Here is a 20,510-nt window from a genome sequence, read left to right as displayed (position 1 = left end):
AGTGAGGAATGCGGGGGAATGTGATCCGGAAAGTATATCCGCTCCGAACCTCCCCTCGAGGGTCTCTTCGTCTCTTTCGTCTCTCCTCTCTCTCTTTCTCTTTCATTGTCTCTATCATTCATTGTCTTTCGATATGCGGCTTGGGGTCCCCGAGCTGGATTTTGTAGAGGACCACCTGCAAGACGACGGTGAAGACCCAAGTGGGCCCAATCACCTCTGGACCTCGGCTCGTTGATAGCTGACCCCACCCCTCCAGCGCAGCTCTGGCCAGTGGCCACTTAGTAACTGGCAACGAGCAACGACCAAGAGTGTGCCTATCTTGATGATTTCTCTCGTTTTTCTCTTTTGGGCGCTCCGTAGCGCTAGGCCAGTCCCCATGGCAAACTTCAGGACGAGCATATGATGGATGAGTGAGCCTATACCTACCTCTCCTGCGCCTTTTCGAGGATGGCCTACCCCTATCAGAAGCTGCGAGACAATGATATCAGAGTCCTGTATCTTGCTCCGGGGAAAAGCTCAGATCCGATTCGCTGTGGTCTCATCACCCTATCTCTTGCCAACAATCCCAGATATGAAGCGCTCTCCTATGCCTGGGGTGTCATCGACTCCTACAATCTCATCACCGTGGACGGCTGCCCAATGAGAATAAGAGAAAACCTCGAGACTGCGCTGCGCCACTTGAGATATGAGCAGAGGGATCGGATCCTATGGGTCGATGCTCTTTGCATCAACCAAGAGGATGATGAGGAGCGGTCTCAGCAGGTCTCATATATGAGCCTCATCTATAGCAAGGCAATGTCAACTGTCATTTATTTGGGCGACCGGGATAGTGACACCGATAGGGCTTTTGATGCGCTAGAAATGTTCTCGCAAGATCGCCATCTTCCGGACCTTCCAATCTGGAAGGCCGATGATCCAGGACGGATTGAGTGGGCGGGCGTGCTCGTGATCGAACGTATACTGCTGTTTCCTTGGTGGGGAAGGACTTGGATTATCCAAGAGGTAGCTCTTGCTAGAAATTTGTCAGTCTCCCTTCCCCTACTGTACTATTCATTGTTTGTGGCTATGTTACTAATTCTGTTGATAGAGTGATGGTCTGTGGTAAGCGCTCGTTGAATTGGGATTCTGTTGTGACACCAGCGGTGCACTCGATGGTCAAACACGTGAACTCATGCTGCATGGGTTGCGTTGCGCAAAAAGACTACCAGAGGGCCAATCGACGTTTAAAATCGCCCTTATACCAGTTGATGCAAAATTTGGATACGATTCGAAGAAGCATCCAACGAGGAAGTGCACCCGCACTCTTGCAGTTGCTAAAGAATTATAGGGATAGAGAGGCTACAGACCCACGCGACAAGGTCTATGCTCTGTTAGGCATCGCTGGGGATGTATCCCTCTATGCCATCATACCTGACTATCAAATACCCTTTGAAGAAGTCTACAAAGCAACTGCGCTGCAACTTATTCTAATGTACCGGAGCCTTGAGGTGCTTAATCTCACGCTTGGACTTTCGAAATCCTCTGATTTGCCCTCATGGACGCCTGATTGGCGAGTGTCTCCTACAGATAGCAAAAAGGTTGCCATGCATTGCTCTCATGAAAGGAACCTGGGAGGCTATCGGGCATGTGGCCGGATGCCGTTCTTTGTTTTCCGCAGAGAAGCCAACTTCCTATGCGTGAATGGAATCTACTTCGATGACATTGCTGAGCTCAGTGACGTACTTGATACAGAACAGGAGACCGCCTTGAATGAAACTCTTGCCCTGTGGGAAGAAAAGATCGTTCATAGGCAGCGGATAGAACGGTCATACGTGGGTGGGGGAGATTGGCTGGGAGCTTATTTCAGAACAATGGCGGCAGATCTGATCATGGTATTACGAAGTGAACTATCGAAAGATGAGATCCCGGTGGATGTCATTCCAATGGCCCGAGATGTCTTCCAAGCCTTCAGGCTGAAGACAGGTCTGACAATGAAACTTGTTACATCTCCGGAAATAACAACAGATCCAGATATTGTACAGATTCCTGATGAAGAGCAGATGAATAGGTTGATGGCACTCAAGATGGCCTTCCAAAACCGCCGCCTCTTCATCACAAAAAGGGGATATCTAGGCACAGTACCCGAGGAGACCCAACTCGGGGATACGGTCCACATTCTTTGTGCCGCCAAAACGCCAATGATTCTACGCTTGGGACCGGTGACTTTTATGGGCAGAAGTGCGAACGGTCACCAGGTTGTTGGCGACGCTTATGTTCACGGCATCATGAATGGAGAAGCGTGCAATGGCACCCGGCCACCAAGGCCACACCTCATATATTGAACGGGATACTACCCAAGATATAAAAAGATGGTTAATAAACCAGTGCCATAAGTGCAGTACCTGAGATCCAAAGGACACTTAGTGCGGCAATACCCAGAGAAGTGTAAACGAGGGCCGGTGCGATATGGAAGACGGGAAAGAAGGGGCTTAGGTATGTAGCAGTCAAACATCTACTAGCCTGACTTGGGCACAGTAAATCATCATTCAACGGCCCATTCTCTGTAAATGTTCGAAAGACCCCAATGAAGCGATATGTGAAGTTCTTTTGATAACTGGCACCAAACGTAAGGTACCAGGTACAGCAGCTTCTTGCAGGGGTTAACTCACTAGCGCCAAATCGGGTATCTGTTAGACCCCAGATTTCATCCAACCTTCGCAGCCTCACCTCCCTCTCCACGACCACAATCAATACTACAGACTCAATGGCGCCAGTTCCTAGCTTACCCAAGAAATCCTTGGGCAAAGTCCTCGTAATCGGCGGCTGCGGCTTCCTTGGCCACCACATCGTGTCCCTGCTCGTCACCTCCTCCTCGACGACCTCGTCCCAGATCTCCGTCCTCGACCTTCACACCACCCGCAACCGGCGCCCCGAGTCGGACAATGTTGCTTACTTCGATGGCGACATAACGACGCTCTCCTCCATCCTCCCGATTTTCGAGAAGGTAAAACCAGACGTCGTAATCCACACGGCGTCGCCAACTCTCGCCGGGGGGAGCAAGGCCATGTACCAAAAAGTCAACGTTGAAGGGACGAAATGTGTAATTGAGGCGTGTCAGAAGACGGGGGTCACGGCGCTGGTCTATACGAGCTCCGCCAGTGTCATCAGTGACAATTCCAGTGATCTTATTAACGCGGACGAGAGGTGGCCCGTCATTCCGCCAAAGGCGCAGACGGAATATTACTCTCAAACGAAGGTCCCTTCCCCCCTCCCTTCTCCCCCCTCTCAGTACGTTCCTCACTAACCAACCAATCTCGCACAGGCAGAAGCAGAAGCCCTAGTGCTCGCCGCGAACAGAGCCCCCGCATCCCCCAAACTCCTCACCGTCTCCATCCGTCCGGCCACCATCTTCGGCCCCAGCGACGTGCAGCTGATCCCGGCCATGATCAACGTGTACCGCAACGGCCAGACCGGGTTCCAGCTCGGCGACAACCAGAACCTGTTCGATTTCACCTACGTCGAGAACGTGGCCCACGGCCACCTGCTCGCGGCGCGCGCCCTCAGCGCGACCTCGCAGTTGAACATCAAGCCCCTGGACCACGAGCGCGTCGACGGCGAGGCTTTCTTCATCACCAATGATTCGCCTGTGTACTTCTGGGATTTCGCTCGCATGGTGTGGAAGGCGTGCGGCTCGACGCTCGGCACCGAGCATGTATGGGTCATTGGCAAGGATGCAGGACTTGCGCTGGGGGGGCTGTTGGAATGGGGATTCTGGCTGGTGGGCAGGACGCCGAAGCTGACGAGGCGGCAGGTGAGGTACAGCTCTATGACGAGATATTATGATATCTCCAAGGCAAAGAAGCTCTTGGGGTATGCACCGATTGTGGGGTTGCAAGAAGGGATTGAGAGAGCGGTGGGCTGGTTTATGGAAGAGGCGAAGAAGGAGGAGGAGAAGAAGGGGCAGTGAGTGAGGAGTGGTGAGGTTGCTTTTTGATGGCTGGAGAGGGACATCTAAATATAATTTTGTAATGATATGGAGAGAATGTTTCAAAGGATACCCGCGTCTCCTGTTACAGGATGCAGGATTGTCAAAAGGGCGAGGCACACTCATATAAACGTCTAGGAATAATCAAATCGAACCTTGCTATATGCGTGAAGCTCTAACGCCGACCTGGCCATTGCCAATCCTATCCCACTGGCCATTGTCCATCTCTCCCGTCCACTGAACTCCCGTCGAGCCCTGCTCATCCTTGATTAGAAAATATCCTTGCTACGCCAGCCTATCCGCAAATGCAATCCATGCTAAAGCATAACATTCAGGAAATGAACGCTAACATCAATTCATGAGGTGGTCACATGCTGTGCTATTTTCCATGTATACGACCGAGGGGCCCGGCCGTCTCTAGTACTTCTCTTTCAATATTTTTGCCCTGCCATTATCCCCTGTTATGTGTCAGCTGAATAGATAGTTGAAGAGATAAGAGAGAACTCACTCCGTACTCATCTGAACTGCTCTTCGAAGTTTGCGGTTGTACAATTTTTTGTCCTCAGGAGAGCCCCAGAACAATTTGGCGGCTTCGGGATTGACTATAGTTCTCGGATCATAAGGTGGTGACTCTTCCTCCAAAGCCTCAATGATTGCTTCGATGTGTGACTTGGCGTCCTCCGGTCGCGCGGAAGTATAGCACGGAGTACCATCCGCAGCAATACGGTGGTGGAAGAGTGGCGTCTCGAATTTTGCTCTCGGCTGCTCTTCAGGGAATCTTGGACTGAATGAGAGCTTGATTCTAAAAAGCCCTCCATCGAGATTCGTCATGGGTCTTCCAAAGTAGGTAATAGCCCAAACAAAAGGGTTCTTGTCGACAAGCTCAATGTCCAGTGTGACCGATTTATCGCGTTTGTATGATTCGACCACCTGCTCATACTGTCGTTGTAGATTTGCAGCAACGGAGCTTTCTTTGCTTTTAGAAGACAACCCTTCCTGGGCCCAGCGCTCCGTCTCGGCGTCCAGAGTGGTTCGTATAAGTTTTAGCCGTCTCTCAAGCTCCCTGTAATTGAATCTTCCATCCATGCAATTTCCAGTAGACTCGAATGGCATACGTGGGAAGGCCTTTCCGTCGAATACTTCAGTTTTGGCTTTGCTGATTGCCAGTAGATATGAGTCGTAGTACCAAAGGAACCTGCGTTTGCAAAGATCTTTGAAGGGATCGAAGACCACCGAGGATTCATCAAGCAACTCCCTATCGAGAGAGTCAAGGTCATTGTCGCTATCCTCCCCGACTGCTGGTGCGGTAGGTAACACCGCGCCGGATGGAGATATGCCGAGATACTCCTCAAGGCGCTGGATTACAGTAATTCTGAGGGTTTCGTGGCGTATCTGCATGTTGTAATTAGAGTAGCCCAAAAATGTACCTTGCGACAGCTGACCTTGGCGACATAGTCCTTCTGGTTCTTTTTATCGGCTTCATCATTGGCAGACTCGAAGCCTGGTTCGTTCTCGTAGGGGTTCGAAGACATCAGACTTTGTATTGAGATCAGAATCGACTCCAGGCCTTGCGCTGACGACCACTCCTCCCCGCGTTCACCTCGCCATGTGCTACCAGTGTTAGCTTTCTCTGTCTGCCTGCATTGCAAATGTGCTTTACCCTAGAATCGACCTGAGTACACGTAAGCAAACGATCCGACTTCCATAGCTGTGAGATCACTTACAAGCACACTTTCCCTTGCGAATAGATGTTTGGGTTGAAGCGACATCTACCTCCGTTTGTAGTTGTAGCAAGGACAGTCGGGGCCTTTCCCGGATAGTCTACACGTCTCCTTAGCCACATGTTGCATTTCCCCTCACCAGAATAATCGTACCTCTGCCGAACTTGACCGCAAACTCGGAGGATATTAGCATAAACAGATATAGCCCAACAGGTCCACACAAACCTCGAAGAATCCGAATTCGTAGGGTGTGTCGGGAGGCCCGATGATAATTGCTTTGACATTCCGAACATCGACATCACGGCAGGCAACGGCAAGAGCTACAAAGGTCACTATCAGTCTTGTACCCTTGCGAAAAGTCACAGGTTGTAGGGCTATGGTCTTACAGAGATCCGTAGACTTTTGCAGTTCTGCCAACTCCTACAATGTGTTGTCAGCCTCGCGACCCCACTACCAACGTCCTGCCCAACGTACCCTTGTGATGCGAATAATGGAATGGTTCGACATGGCTGCTCAATCACGCGTTATGGAACAAATAGCAGTTTCTCCTCTTCTTGCGGTTGCTCATAAGGCGTCAGGCTCTGGGGAATTCGGTGTTGGAGGGGAATGTTGTTCGTTTGGTGGAGGATCGCGATTGCTCCAGCAAGGCAGAAGGCGGTCTCGCTTGGACGGGTAGACTTGGGAATTTCAAGGTTGTCTCACCCGTGAGGCTGACTATCTCTATCATTGCACTTCAACGCCCTTCAATTGCGGAGTAATTCTACAAGGAAGAGAGAAAGGCATCAAAGTTATCAAAGTTATCCATGTGTACTTTATCACGCTAGGTAGGTAGATTCAGCCTCTGCATCTCCTTGCTGTCATAAATAAGGCATGGCATAGTATAGTATATTCAAAGCGCCTATACGGAACCCTTAAGGTAAGGTAATTAAGGTACCTAAGTACTAGTACAACGGCATTGAGTTATAGCCTTCTCGGCAATTGTGCTTCTTCATCTATTTATAAGTGAATAATAGGTGGCCTTTTACCTTTGTGAATCTGGTGTGGATTTGCTTTTTACTTGATTGGGCGGGGTTCTTGGGGAAAGCGGCATGACCTGTCCTCGGAGCCCCGATCGTATTCTTCTTGAAGGTGGATGTTGCTTTTGTAGCTATAGGGAGAGGGATTTGAGCCTTCTCAACTGGTAGTGGGTGGCTTGCGGATACTCTTTAGCCGTTGTAGGGTTGCTGGGACACCGTGACATAGCCGTGACATAAGGGAGGGGAGGGGCTTTGTCTTCGAGCTTTTTGGTATTGGTATTGGCTTTGGCAATGGCATTGGCAATGGCTTTGACTCCGGCTGTCTGACTTGATCCCCAGACAGGTTTTGCCCTTTTATATAGACACCGCAATAACAACAGGCCTAGAAATACAAAGAGACCTATTTTTATATATGCACACAACGGGTGATTCTGTCATCCAGCGGGAATAACCGTCTCTGCCCAACTCCAACCCCCTTGCCGCCTGACATCCAAGGCGCCCATGTTGTTTCCGCCTGGAATACGAGGCGACAATCCGATCTTGACCTCGTCTTTGGGCACGTCTTGAAATACCTACCATCGGGAAAGTAAATAACTTACGCACATCTGGCCTTCGTCTTTGCCCTCGTTGTTCGTTTCTCCTTACGCCCTCTCTCATCCAAGGCCGCCGGTTTCCCTTGATGAAGACAGCGCAGAATTGCACAGCCCCTCTGCGACACGGTCGCAACAATCCTCGTGTTGGACAGCAAACACCTCAATTACCTTGACCTGCTGCCCACCGTCTCCACATCCACTCTTACACGCGATCGAACCCCCCCACGCAGACTGACACCCACCGGATATCCTTCACAGTCCAGAGCCTCGTATTTGATGCCATAGTGCAGACAAGTAGCCAGTTCCGAGAACCATACTGCTATTCTGGTTGACGGGAGCTGTTTCAGGTTCTGCACGCCCGACCTTTGGCTTTTGAGTCGCCCGCACACAATCGCATATGCAGAGGCCAATTGATAGGACCCATGCGACTCGAGAACGTAGGCCTCCCGGATCCATCCAGAGAACAATCTTGAGTCCATCCCTTCGAGTCCCTCTTCATCAATACCTTCACGCTGGCGAATCCGACTCGACAGGATCGACCTCGGAGTTCTATCCCTTTCAGAGAAGACACCGGGAATAGAACGATATATTGAGGTGACTGAAGAAGAGGGAGGAATTATCGATACAAGACGATGGGTCCTCAATCAGAGGGAGGACCATCTGGTGATGGACGTAATTACGGGGGTCGATCACACAGTGAGGATGGTGGTCGGTATCAATCAGACAGAGACGTTAATATGCTGGACGAACATCTGCCGAGGCCAAATGGCGCATCCATAGCAGATGATATCAAGGCCCTGTCATTGTTGGACGGTGCAGTCGGTACAGCTGGTAGAGACAGAGAGAGGGATGCAGGTTCACAGAAGAACAGCGGAGAGCGCAGCCGATCACGCACACGGAATGGAAAGACTGGCAGCGGCCAACTCAGGATTTGCAAGAAGTGTGGGGAACCTTTGACTGGCCAGTTCGTGCGTGCACTCGGTGGCACGTACCATTTGGATTGCTTCAGATGTCGGGTACGTGAATCTTGTTGTGTTTATGAACTGTATTCACTAACCTCTTGCTTCTGCAGGACTGTGGGGAGATAGTAGCGTCGAAGTTCTTCCCCGTTGACGAGGAAAATGGAGAAGGCCAATACCCCCTTTGCGAGACCGATTACTTTCGAAGACTTGACCTTATATGTTACAAGTGCAATGGAGCTCTACGTGGATCTTACATCACGGCCCTCGATCGCAAATATCACATCGACCATTTCACCTGCTCGGTATGCCCTACAGTATTCGGGGCGCAGGATAGTTATTACGAGCACGACGGCCAAGTCTATTGTCACTATCACTACTCCACTCAATTTGCGCAACGATGTAACGGATGCCAAACAGCAATCCTGAAACAATTTGTTGAAATCTTCCGCAATGGCCAAAATCAGCATTGGCACCCAGAATGCTATATGATCCACAAATTCTGGAATGTACGGCTTGCTTCGTCACAGGACGTCGCTGAAACGCCTCAACTGGAAGATACCGAAGATGAGGCAGCGCGTAATGCCGTACGGGAGAAAGAGGAGAGAATGGAGGAGAAGGTCTATAGGATCTGGAGTGTTCTATCCACCTTTGAAGAGTCATCAGCCGCTTGCATATCAGACATGCTCTTACACGTGAGCAATGGAGCCTATGTGGATGGTGTCTTGGTTGCCAAGAAGTTCATCTGGCACGTTGATATGCTTTTCCATTCTGCTGATAAGCTTGACGCGAGTATGGCAAGATCATCAGGGTCCAAGGGTGCGTAGTTTAAGCATTCTTTTTTGTTTTGTTTCAATAGCATACTAACTCTTGATAGGACTTTCATACTCGCGAGAGGCGAAGTTATTATGCAAGAAGATAGTTGCTTTCTTTTCACTGCTCTCAAAAACTCAGGAGACAGGTGTCCGAAAGCTTGGAGTTACCCAAGAACTTCTGGCGCTTGTCACTGGTTTGGCTCACTATCTGAAGCTCTTGATCCGAATCTGCCTTCAAGGTGCACTCAAGGTGGAACGGGAGCAACAAAGTCCAGATGGCCTTCATCAATTTCTGGATGATCTCAGCGACATGGAAGCCGTCAAGAACGATGATAGATCACTGGAGGCTACGACAGGCACGCCAGGGCTAGCTGCGCCAAATTCGGACCAGTGCGTTAGTTGCAAACGGCCAATCGAGGATGAATGTGCTCGCTGTGGAGAACGGAGGTGGCATATGGCATGCCTCCAGTGCACCAATTGCTCACGTGAACTGGGGCAGACCCTCGAAGACGTGAGATGGAGTGAGCAGGATCAAGGAATATACTGCAATAATTGTGACGAAAGCCCTGGAGCCGTTGGAGGGTTTGAACGAGTTACCAGGTTGCAACAATACGTCTTCCTCCTGAGAGTTGCGCTAGCAAGGCTTTTGGAGATACTACGAACCAGTGGTACACTTCCCCACACTTCAGATGACCCGAACTTGAATGGTTATAACTCTAGTGAAGGTCATCGTTTATCTGCACAAGCAGATCCGCCGCTCTTGAGATCAGACACTCGCTCAAAATCGTATGGAGGACCGGTTGATGAGGCCCCAACTCCGTCATCTTATGAAAATACTCTCAATGACGTGCGTCGGCTTCGAAGCACCCGCATGGACAAGCATCTTTCATCCACCATGAAGAAGGCGAGGACGTCGCGGATAATGGATGGCCAGGACGGTGGACGTAATAGACCGGGATCTGCTGGAGCTGACGGGTCAGATTCAAGACATCCTGGTTTTCAAATCGTCGAGGAGCGCGATAGTAATGGAGAGTCAAGGACTGAGCTGATGTTTGGACATCAAGACGCACTTACATTGGATGACATTCCGAGGATTGTTGCCGCCGAGCAAGCTAAGGAGCAGCGGCCTAATGCATATAAGCACGCACGTCACGACCCATTCAGAACGTCTGTCACAGAGCCCAAACTCGTCAATGGCCACCAGCGCACTTTCTCCAGTGGAAATGCCCTTGATGCGCCTGGGCAAGGAGAACCCTCATCACAGCGACGTGAGCATAGCAACAAATACTTCTCCGAACTATCTGCATTGGAATACTTTATTGTTCGTCATGTGGCTGTCATCGCGATGCAGCCGATGTTGGAAGGTCACTTCACGATGGAAGAATTACTCAATTTGATTGAGACTAGAAAGCCAACATTCTGGAACAAGATGGGTAAAGCCTTCAAGAATGACACTAAGAAGGGCGGCAAGAAGAAAGGAGTATTTGGTGTACCGCTCGAAGTCATTATTGAGAGGGATGGAGCAGACTCGACTGATGGCATTGGCCCTGGAGCGTTACGGATACCCGCCATTGTTGACGATGCCATTACCACAATGCGCAAGATGGACTTATCTGTGGAAGGTGTCTTCCGAAAGAATGGTAATATCAAAAGGCTGAACGAGTCAATGGCCATAATTGACAAGGACGGATGCGACGCGATAGATCTCACGAAGGAGAACGTTGTGCAAGTCGCAGCTTTACTTAAGAAATACCTCCGAGAGCTTCCGGATCCATTGCTGACTTTCAAACTACACCGCCTCTTTATCGCTTCACAAAAGATTGCTGACGAAGATAAGCGGCGGCGGGTGCTTCATTTGACCTGCTGTCTACTTCCAAAAGCTCATCGCGACTGCCTGGAAATCTTGTGCTCCTTCTTCAAGTGGGTTGCCTCCTTTCACCAGGTTGATGAAGAGTCGGGATCTAAGATGGACACCCATAACCTGGCAACTGTTATTGCGCCAAATATTCTGTTCACCAACGCCAAGACGCCTGTTGACGATAACTTCCTTGCCATTGAGGTTGTGCACACTCTCATCGAATGCAACGAGCAGATGTGTGAGGTGAGTTGGCTTCTATTTAGATTATACGTTGGCATCGTGTACTAATTCTTTATTAGGTGCCTGAAGACCTTCAATCTATCCTTAGTGATCCGACACTCTTTACCAATCCTAGTGATATCACCACCAAGGAAATCCTGAGGCGATATGGCGATATTGGCACAAATGCAGGCCCAAGACATCAAGTCGAGACATCCGAAACCCCGTCCCCAGGTTCGCGGTCCAAGGACAGTGGACCATTAGCACCGGTGGTGACCAGGGTCGACACAGATCCATCCCAAGCTCATGCATGGCAGAATGAGAGTAGTGTCAGACATGTTCAGGAGAACTATGTTCCGTACAATAGTAGTTCGAACAATCAGAACACACCTCCCCAGCATTGGCAAGGTCAGGATTCCGAGGCACCATCACCTTACTCGCATCGGAACGGCAATCCAGATAGCCAGCCCGATAATAAACGTCACGACTATCGTAATTCGGGGTGGGGACGACCACAAAACGGTTCAGTTGGGGTCACTGGAGCCGGTTGAACCCAGATATACCCACCCACACATAATGCATAACGTACATTTCCTTCTAGGTGGCGCGGGGCGCCACGACGATACCTATACCTCAGATGCCGCCAAATGAAGGTCCTCGAAAACCTCAAAAGTTTCCCTTCCAAGTTTTTCCCAAATTCCCACCAAACCCATTTCAGCATTCACCGAACGGCGTTCTTCTACTTCTCCTGCTGCAGAAAGGTCTGCACGCTTTTATGCAGCTGTGCTGGAGAGTGTGCATATGTTTATTTTGATACCGCTCCTTCCGTTCACTAACGGAGGATGGCTTTGTTGGAGTACACGGTCTAGCATCTGGGAGAGCTCTCGGTCGACCTCTTTCGAAGTGGTGCATCGCTGAGATGCTGCTGTACCTTTTTCTTCTTCTTTTCCTGAATTGATCTTTTTCTGAGAATGGACGTGGCTGGCATATGTCATTAGGATGAAGTCGGGTCGATGAAAATCAAATCCAAATCAGAAAGATTTCCCGGGTCTCCTCTGCTGATCCCTGATATCGCTGTAGGTATGGATATGGCCTGGTTTGATGTGAAGTGACCAACAACCAGTACTATGAGTGGTGATGAGATTAGAGTTTAACGGACGGAAGCAAGCGCGGCTCCGCGTCGCTAATATGACCCGAGGTAATTGGCCCCCTGACTAGGCCATGATAGGAAGTAAACTAAATAAAATGTTCATCCCTACTGTTACGGTAATTGATAATGCGTTGCAATCTACCTACCTACCTAGATAAATACCTAGCCAAGGTACCGTAGCTAGGTATCTGCCAATACTGGATTTCACCATGAAGCCGGCAGAACTACAGGCCGAAAGGTCGCTCCTCTATTGCTTTATAAAGCATGGTGTTGGTCTGATTTCAAAGCAGCGATGACGCCACCGACATTGCTATACATATATACCCGGTATTACTAGGTATATAGGTATCTACCGACCCCGCATCAAGCAAACTTCAGCCTCCCGTCTAAAATTCCCATATCCTGCCCAGTTTCTGCCTTTATCATATTGAACCTAAAAAAGCCAATCAGAAGAACATCACTCAAGCAATGGCACCTATCAGAGTCGGTTTCATAGGACTATCCAAGTCCGGCTGGGCGCCTGGAGCACATCTCCCATACCTGACAGCCAATAAGGAGTACGAGATTGTCGCCATCTGCAACAGCAGCGTCCAGTCCTCACAAGAGGCCATCAAGCTCTACTCGCTCCCCGCTTCTACTGCCGCATATTCCCATCCTGAAGGTTCGCCTTTATCTCATGTCACTCTCCAACCGAAAGCACACTCTGTGGACAGGAAATGAAGGCAATCATGTGACTAACATTTCTCTTCTCTTGCCGTACAGAAATCGCAAATGACCCGAATGTGGATTTGGTCGTCTGTTCCGTGAGAGTTGACAGGCATTTTCCAACCATAGCCCCGAGTCTCAAGGCTGGCAAAGACGTATATGTCGAATGGCCACTCGGTAAATCGGCAGCTGAGGCGAGGGAGCTTCTCCGGTTGAAGAACGAAGGGGGTGTGAAGAAGGCCGTTGTTGGACTGCAGGCTGGACAGTCCCTGGCCGTTCAATTGGTGAAGAAATTGATCGAGGAAGGTAGAATTGGAACGGTATTGAACAGCACATGGGTTAGTGCGGCAATAAATGGCGGAGATACTGTTTCGGAACCGTATGAGTATCTGGGACAGAAGGAGGTAGGGGGTAATCTAGTGACTATTCATTTTGCCCATTCATTGGAGGCTGTGCAGCAAGGTATGTCCTCTTCCTCCTCTATCAGGCCACAGAACTAACCCGTCAAACACATACAGTCCTGGGCTACGGATTCGAGAAACACAACTCGATTATTGCTAACCGTCGGCCCTTCGTTAAACTCCTAAACAGCGAAGGGAAAGTTGTTGACGAGAAACATCCCAAAACTGCGGACGATACCATCTTCTTCTCGGGCATCATAAAAGGGTCCGGAGTCCCCTTTTCCTTTTCCCTCCGCGGAGGGACACCTTTCAAGAACACTCCCGGTCTCGAATGGCGCATCTACGGCTCCAAGGCCGAGATTCGCGTCACGGCCCCGAACCCCTTCCTCCAGATCGGGCTTCCAGACACCAAGGTTGAGATTCATGACTTCGCCAAGGACACCGTCGAAGAAGTGCCTTTTCCCAAGGATGAGTTCGAGGACTTTGCGGTCCCAGCGAGGAACGTTAGCCGGGTGTATCAGAAATTTGCGAAGGGGGAGATTATTTGCTCCTTTGAAGAGGCAGTGCAGAGACATGAGTTTATTGAGGAGCTGTACAAGGAAAACGGGTATTTGCATGGTTGAGTATGGAAACTAGAATGGTAGCAAATTGCAATGATGATTATTCTGTGAAATTACAAGTGATCCATGGGTGAAACGTCAATATGTGCAATGACAGTCTTATTAAGGGGCTTCTTGCTAGTCTTCTGTTATTGGCCGAACTAACATGAAGAGATAGATGGGAGTAGGCCAGGAGGGGTTGTCAGATGTGTCTTCACCCTGGTGCTCTGACATGCACCTTGCCCACAATGATCCACAGCAGCAAGGTGGTAGGTATCAAAGTTCTTTCCTACCTACTCACCAATTAAAAGCAAGTCACGCGCATCCAGAATAATGAACCTAGTGTTATGAAGGCATTCTGATAATAGCCTGTCCATCGCCACCTACCCAACAGGCACCCGTGCCCTTGATCTTGCTTTCACTCGCCATATACAAAAGGAGGTAAATATAACCGACCAACGAACCCCAGCAATAAACCCTCACCGTCTTATACTCCTCATCCCGAACGCACCAGATGCCCCATCCCGCCTGTCCCTTCCCGATGAAATTCCCAAGACAATCCCAGTGTCTGCCCCGCAGCTCTTCCTTCCACCCCTGGCAATCGATCAGCCAATGGCCGCGCTCCATGGGCCGCAGTTCGCGCATTTGCTGCTGTGGCCGATAGAGCCGAGCTAGAGGCATCTTGCTGGCCAGTTGTCGCAGTGATTCCGTAACTAGCATTTCGGGTGTTAAATGGCTCATTGAGACTGGTGGAGGAGGCGGCCGGATTTCCATGACAGATGCGAAAGAGGACTTGAAGCTGCTTGAAATGGACATAGTTGGAGGGGCCTGGCTAGAAGGAATCTCTTCCTGCCACGTCATGTTCCTGGATTTGGTTATCTCGATCTGCTGCTTTTTCCGGGATCTCGTTGAAACTGATGAAGCAACAAGGGAGGATTGGACGGCTCCTGTTACCGGAACAGATGAAGCCCTAGGTTTTGCGACAGGCCTGGGTTCAGGATGCTTCCTCTTCCGCAGAATCCTGGGTTCTTGTGTGTAAGATATATTCTGCTTACGGTTGCGAACGATGCGGTGAGGAGCTGCTTCAGGAGGCTTCTGAGGAGGTGGCGAGGATGGTTCACCAGACGTGGAGGACGGATCTGGGCCAGTATCTTTTGACTGTGAGGACTGACTTTGCTGCTTCTCATTTCGCAATTGAGAACTCATTCCCTCAGACGCTCGGCCATCTCGTCGGCCAGAAGAACGGTCCTCTGAGCTCTCTATTTGCTGGAGATAAAGCTCAAGCATCCTAGTTGGAGAGGATAATTCCCCTATGATCAAATCATTTCCTGGTTGCGAGTCTTCAACAATGCTCGGTGGCTGTTGCCAGGAGCTTACTGAATCCTGCGTTTGCCTCCGTTCTGGCGCATAAACGGGCGACATCTGCGAGCACGTGGGCCGCCCCCGAAATTCAAACGAACCAGCATTATCCAAGACGCCGTTGAATGAGAGCTCCGGAGAGTATATTTCCTGTGATAGATCCGGTGGAGCCGAGTTACTGTCCTGCAGTGAAGCACTCGATAATGCAACGCTCTCATGTTCATCTTCTGGGCGATACGATGCCTGGGACTCTGGCTCTTCCTGCTGCGTTGAACGGAGTAGTTCCTCTTGGAGCTGGCTATCTGCCTGCCAATCTTCATCTTCAATCTCTGACTCGTAATCAAGGGCTCGGCGATTGACAGGCTCGAAATCCAGGTATGCTCGCGCCAAGGCCCTGTATCGAGTGTCATCTTGCCCCCTGCTCGGTGCTGTTGTATGCACCAAGATCTCCACATCTCCTCTTGCGCTGTCGTCCATAACTGCTTCGAGAGCTCGTAATCATGATGGTTAAATTCAGAGCAAGTTGTAAGGCAAAGCTGGAAAAAATAAGCAATAGGTGTTGAAGATCTTTGATGTCGTTGGAAAAGCCCAGTCAGGCTGGGTCGCTAAATCCCACCGCCAGGCGGTTAAGCGGCAGCTGCCGAAGCGATCATTTTGCCGATGCGACGACATCTTGACATCGTGTGTTCACCATGTCAACCACCCGGAAACTACATTGAACAGACCCAGAACCCAAACCAGGTACTCTGCCTCTTTGCCTTTAAGATAATGCACCGCTATAAAGCTATTCCATCATTTTGTCAAGACAAAGAAGTTAATTTGCTAGCAGTTTGATGTCCACACATATTTTTTGCCGATCGACAGACAAATAAATCATCGGGTATTGAGCAAACTTGAGGCTGGATTCAATGCTTTAAGCTGGATCTTTGTGCATCATGATTCAGAATGAACTTTGCAGTACAGAGGGGCATTTTAGGTATATATCCAACCTCTTAGGGACGTGCCCGGTTCGGCGGGCCTTACTTTTGCTCTTCTGTCCAGCGAAAAGATTTTTGGTACGCGATCAGTGCCATCTAGGCGGGGATATGCAAGTGCAGTTCTTCAATGAAATTGTACCTCGAGTTGAGTTAAGCACTGTTGCACAACACAATTGCCACTGCTCGACGTTTCATGAACTCGATTTGAGTGGAAGGTCCAGCTATCCAGTTATCTGCTAGCAATTCGATGCCGACAGCTCTTCCCCAAACCATATCCATATGTATTTCTCCTTTATAAAGTGCGTCAAGCAAACCATGAGTGGAGAGAAACTTTCATCCCAACAAACCCTCCAGTTCAGCATCTGTCTTCCAAGTCAAAGCTCCCACTAAAATCCCTCCGTTCTCGTCCCCTTCTGCGCCTCGTTACACTCACGCAAGCGCTGTTCAAACCCTTTCCTAATACTCTCCTTCAAAGCATTGATTCTCATCCGCAATGACTTCATATTCAACTCCGCCTCAGCAGCGGCTCTCAACTGTCCTTCCGACATCCAAAGTCCTCTATTCGAATACTCCTTTCTCACCCTCTCTATGACGTTTATCAATCTCTTCTCATAATCATCATTCAAGCTCCGCAACTCATTCTCCGCCGCCGCGATCTCGCTTTCGTCTTGAAGATCTTTGCTGGGTCCTGCACTCCGCGGTGGTACCCCATAGCGCTCTTGATACCACACCGAACTCAGCATGTCATCGAGAAAAGCATCCTCTTCTGTTGCCGTCCCATAATCGCGCTTTGGTGCTGCAGGAGTGGCTCTTGCCTCTGAGGGTTGGGAGCGGCGTCTCTCGGCAGCGAGGAGAGTGTCATAGGTATTCCGCTTCTCGGTGCTCTTGAGCGTCTCCCATGCGCGCCCGAGTCTCTGAAATGCTTCTGTAGCATCAGGAGCGGTGTTCTTATCTGGGTGCAGCAAGATCGCAAGGCGGCGGTAGGCGCTTTTGATGGTTTGGAAGGAGGCGTCGGGAGACACCTCGAGGATCTCGTAGTAGTTCTCCATCTTGGACTTGCGGCTGGGCTGGGCTGCAGAAGTGCGCGCAAAACATTCACAAGGGGCGAGAAAGAGAACAGAGTATGGAGGGGTTCAGATTCTGGTCATTTTTTTGATGAGGTTTGAATTATCACGCGTTGGTGAGTGAATGAGTAATGTAGCTATTTGCTTCCTGACTCTCGCTTCGCATCCATAATGACCTATGGAAGGGAATGGAGGCGGTGTGAAGCTCAAACTGGAAGTACATGTGTATTGCGATGAAGGACTTTCTTCTCCTGTATCAACAGCAAGTTTGTAGTACTGTGCTTTCCTTGCTTCCTTCCATATCCTGAGCGTTGAGTACCGCGCGCTGCAGATTTGTCGACGCCTCTCATAATCCTATTGTTGTAACTTGTACAGCAAGAGTGAATCCGCATCCTATGTCATCGACTTCTTCTTAGCTTATTCCAGTTTCAAGCTCTTGATTCCAGAGTGGCACGCCTCCTCCATTGATACAAGGGCCTGACTTTGCTGAGTTGCCTCTGACGGTCTCGTCTCTGTTGCCGTAGCCTCTGGTGCCGCAATCTTTGACGGACAAGCCTCTGCTGGAGAAGCATCTGGCGGAGTAGTCTCTGAGGAAGTAGTCTTGGATGGAGTGTCATCTGCTGGAGTAGCCGCCTCTAGTTCATTCGCCGTGTCGATCTGTTGCTTAGACTTCGACTTTGCTTTCTGTTCCTTCATCTCCTTAAACTCCTTCCAGACCTTCCAAACCTCCCTCTCATCCCACAGCCACTTCGTCATTCTATCCAGCTCCTTGCGGCTATTACACCCCTCAATAGCGCCGTTCTCAAAGAACCACTCCTGAGTCCGTATGTGAGACCAGGCCGCTGCATCATCCAAGCTCGAGAAATCCACCGTGCGATACTGGCACCACCACAGGTGGCTCAGGTACTGCTTGTACCACTCTTGGGCCCAGCGCGCTTCTCTTCGCAGCCGGGAATCGTACTTGGCTCGTTTTTCCTCGTCCTTGAGCGTCTCCCAGGCGCGCCCCAGTCGCTGGAATGCTCGAGTTGCGTTGCGCGCCTTGTTCTTGTCTGGATGGAGACGCAGCGCGAGCTTTCTGTAAGATGCCTTGATGGTCTCGAAGCTGGCGGTACGAGAAACTTCGAGAACTTCGTAGTAGTTCTTCTTCTTCGCCATAATTGCGTTCTTTGAGATTTGCGGGGTTCGTTGAAGAGTTCGTGAAGTGATGGACGGTGTGATGGAGGAAGTGGTGGACTAAAGTGACTGAAAGATTGGTGGTTGTGAAATTTATTGCTGTAAGAGATCAATTTTATGGGAGAGAAGAAAAGAAGAGATCAAAGTTAAGAAGATAAAGAATGCCCATGTACGTGCTGGGAAGCTATCTCTGGTGAATGAGCAAGATCACGCGTCACGCCTTTCTAAGCGATTTCTCAGACTAGATATTCACTTTTTGCTGAAAGGACACAGAACTTGGTTCTTTATAAGAACTGTCTCTGTTATGGTAACAAAAATCCCAAAAGCCTGTAGTAGGGGATCCATCTTGAGTCTATCAGAACAGCCCTCGACCTTTCTACTAGTGACCGCCTGCCCGAGATGTAGGTATCAGAAGTGTTCTTGGCGGCTATTGACGATGATGCTTTGTCAAAGCCCTCTGGATAATTTGCCCTTCATCATCTTCATTGCATAGCAGTCACAGAAAGCTAGACCACTTCCGAAGCCTCTCATACCGTGTATTTCTCGACCTTTTTCATAAGCTTCGTGAAAGTATCGTCACCGTACAAGTTCATCAATTTCGCGTGCTTCTCGGTGGATGATGCCTCAATCCATTTCACACGAGCCGCATCATAGAAGTCAAGGTAAGTTGCTATATTAGGCGGTCAGAAAATGAGCCCTATGCAGACACGTGTAAAGGGTGGAGAGATAGATGACTTACGCTCACCGGTTCCATCCTCCCCCTTCATCCTGTCTCTCAACAGAGCCCACGCCTTCTTGATATCCTCTATGACAGCCGCTTCTCCCCCTCCCCTGAGCTCCGTCACATCTTTCAACTCACAATTGAAAACGGCTTCTCTCGTCTTCTTGAAATACTCCCTCGAGCCATCATTGGGATCCAGCGCATTCTCCCACACGTCTTGAATAACCCACCTCAACAAAGCTAACCCAAGCGATGCCGTCTCTGCCTCATACTTCTTAACCTCTTCAATACCCTTCAAATGTTTATACCCGGCTTCTTCCGTGAACCTCTCGTTCAAGAGCTCCGCGATGGGCGTTGAGTTGTTGAGCGCTTTGTGGTTCGGCCCGAGAATCTCAATGATTGGCACGGTTGCCTCTAGACCCGTCATGTCGGGGAATAGCTTCTCGCATGTTGGCCTGATGGCTGGGTACGAGAGCTTCGTGATGCTGTATGGAATTCCTTTGTAGTTGAGCGCATAGCGAGTGCTCCAGCAGGCCGGCGACCAAGTCTTGGGTCCAGAGAGATCGTAGAAGCGGACTAGGGGCTCTGGGGAAGACATTGTTTTGTTCTTTTCTTTTCTTGAATCACAACCCAAGGGAGGTTAAAGAAGTAATCTTGGATATAAAGTCGAAGTTGGTGGGGGGGTGAGGGGTAATATAGCTTTTAGACTGACTCGCTGAGAAACAAGGACTCGAGGACTTCTATATGCCGGGCGATAAGTGGGCACAAGTTCCGTGATAGGCAGTGCTAGAAGGTTAGAGTCTTAGAGAGCAGCTGGGGACCCCACTCTGTACCATCCGAATGGACCGCGCGGATTACTATGGCGACTTCATCGGTTCTGAGACTCGGATGGTTTCTATTGAAGAGGGCGTCAGGCGTCGGGCTTCGCTCAATTGAAATCTCGAGTGCAGGTATAGAGGAAGTGAGCTCAAAAGAGAAAGCTCTGACAGAAAGCTGTCATTCCCATAAGTTACATGCAATCCTGCAGCACAACTGCTCTGCAGTCCGATTGATCGTCGAGATTTCCAGTTCTACCACTTCAAAGTCCACAGGTACCTTGGCTTACCTAATAATGAGGGGTCGATTGGTCAGAACACGTGGGTGGAGGGGTCGGATGAGAATGGGCTATGAAAGGAGAGATGATTACTAAACAAGAACCAGTGACATCCAAAAAGAA

At 49.9% G+C, this 20,510-nt stretch overlaps 9 protein-coding genes across 9 annotated transcripts; 4 read left to right on the top strand and 5 right to left on the bottom strand.

Moving 5' to 3' along the window:
* The first annotated feature begins 123 nt into the window (after positions 1-123).
* Positions 124-2,535, top strand: M430DRAFT_133506 (hypothetical protein). Its single transcript, XM_024862301.1, has 2 exons — positions 124-1,022; positions 1,088-2,535. The coding sequence occupies exons 1-2, from the start codon at positions 448-450 to the stop codon at positions 2,319-2,321; spliced, it is 1,809 nt and encodes a 602-aa protein (XP_024723837.1). The 5' UTR covers positions 124-447; the 3' UTR covers positions 2,322-2,535.
* A 208-nt stretch (positions 2,536-2,743) lies between these two features.
* On the top strand, positions 2,744-3,946 carry M430DRAFT_95895 (hypothetical protein; the record flags this gene model as incomplete). The annotated part of the gene is made up of 2 exons (XM_024869911.1): positions 2,744-3,235; positions 3,302-3,946. The coding sequence occupies 2 exons, from the start codon at positions 2,744-2,746 to the stop codon at positions 3,944-3,946; spliced, it is 1,137 nt and encodes a 378-aa protein (XP_024723836.1).
* Positions 3,947-4,061: 115 nt separating this feature from the next.
* On the bottom strand, positions 4,062-6,295 carry M430DRAFT_114762 (hypothetical protein). Its single transcript, XM_024861569.1, has 9 exons — positions 6,160-6,295; positions 6,072-6,105; positions 5,911-6,005; positions 5,839-5,860; positions 5,689-5,785; positions 5,625-5,636; positions 5,407-5,575; positions 4,473-5,356; positions 4,062-4,422 (listed from the first exon to the last, which is right to left on the bottom strand). Exons 1-9 carry the CDS (start codon positions 6,190-6,192, stop codon positions 4,416-4,418), a joined length of 1,353 nt encoding a protein of 450 aa, XP_024723835.1. The 5' UTR covers positions 6,193-6,295; the 3' UTR covers positions 4,062-4,415.
* Positions 6,296-7,926: 1,631 nt separating this feature from the next.
* Positions 7,927-11,696, top strand: M430DRAFT_25059 (hypothetical protein; the record flags this gene model as incomplete). Its single annotated transcript, XM_024865185.1, has 4 exons — positions 7,927-8,310; positions 8,367-9,072; positions 9,131-11,169; positions 11,226-11,696. 4 exons carry the CDS (start codon positions 7,927-7,929, stop codon positions 11,694-11,696), a joined length of 3,600 nt encoding a protein of 1,199 aa, XP_024723834.1.
* Positions 11,697-12,651: 955 nt separating this feature from the next.
* On the top strand, positions 12,652-14,037 carry M430DRAFT_133496 (hypothetical protein). Its single transcript, XM_024862300.1, has 3 exons — positions 12,652-12,956; positions 13,058-13,462; positions 13,519-14,037. The coding sequence occupies exons 1-3, from the start codon at positions 12,764-12,766 to the stop codon at positions 14,022-14,024; spliced, it is 1,104 nt and encodes a 367-aa protein (XP_024723833.1). The 5' UTR covers positions 12,652-12,763; the 3' UTR covers positions 14,025-14,037.
* Positions 14,038-14,298: 261 nt separating this feature from the next.
* On the bottom strand, positions 14,299-15,906 carry M430DRAFT_33014 (hypothetical protein). Its single transcript, XM_024866275.1, has one exon. The coding sequence runs from the start codon at positions 15,834-15,836 to the stop codon at positions 14,346-14,348; it is 1,491 nt and encodes a 496-aa protein (XP_024723832.1). The 5' UTR covers positions 15,837-15,906; the 3' UTR covers positions 14,299-14,345.
* An 816-nt stretch (positions 15,907-16,722) lies between these two features.
* Positions 16,723-17,385, bottom strand: M430DRAFT_15959 (hypothetical protein; the record flags this gene model as incomplete). The annotated part of the gene is made up of 1 exon (XM_024863359.1): positions 16,723-17,385. One exon carries the CDS (start codon positions 17,383-17,385, stop codon positions 16,723-16,725), a length of 663 nt encoding a protein of 220 aa, XP_024723831.1.
* A 969-nt stretch (positions 17,386-18,354) lies between these two features.
* Positions 18,355-18,537, bottom strand: M430DRAFT_71475 (hypothetical protein; the record flags this gene model as incomplete). The annotated part of the gene is made up of 1 exon (XM_024869509.1): positions 18,355-18,537. A coding segment is annotated over one exon (183 nt), but the record flags the coding sequence as incomplete, so codon positions are not given.
* A 483-nt stretch (positions 18,538-19,020) lies between these two features.
* Positions 19,021-20,334, bottom strand: M430DRAFT_56025 (hypothetical protein; the record flags this gene model as incomplete). The annotated part of the gene is made up of 3 exons (XM_024868579.1): positions 19,313-20,334; positions 19,107-19,243; positions 19,021-19,053 (listed from the first exon to the last, which is right to left on the bottom strand). Exons 1-3 carry the CDS (start codon positions 19,890-19,892, stop codon positions 19,021-19,023), a joined length of 750 nt encoding a protein of 249 aa, XP_024723829.1. The 5' UTR covers positions 19,893-20,334.
* Positions 20,335-20,510: the final 176 nt, after the last annotated feature.

Source organism: Amorphotheca resinae (genome assembly GCF_003019875.1).
Source record: "Amorphotheca resinae ATCC 22711 unplaced genomic scaffold M430scaffold_2, whole genome shotgun sequence".
Lineage (NCBI taxonomy): Eukaryota > Fungi > Ascomycota > Leotiomycetes > Helotiales > Amorphothecaceae > Amorphotheca > Amorphotheca resinae.
This window is presented reverse-complemented; position numbering and strand designations above follow the sequence as displayed.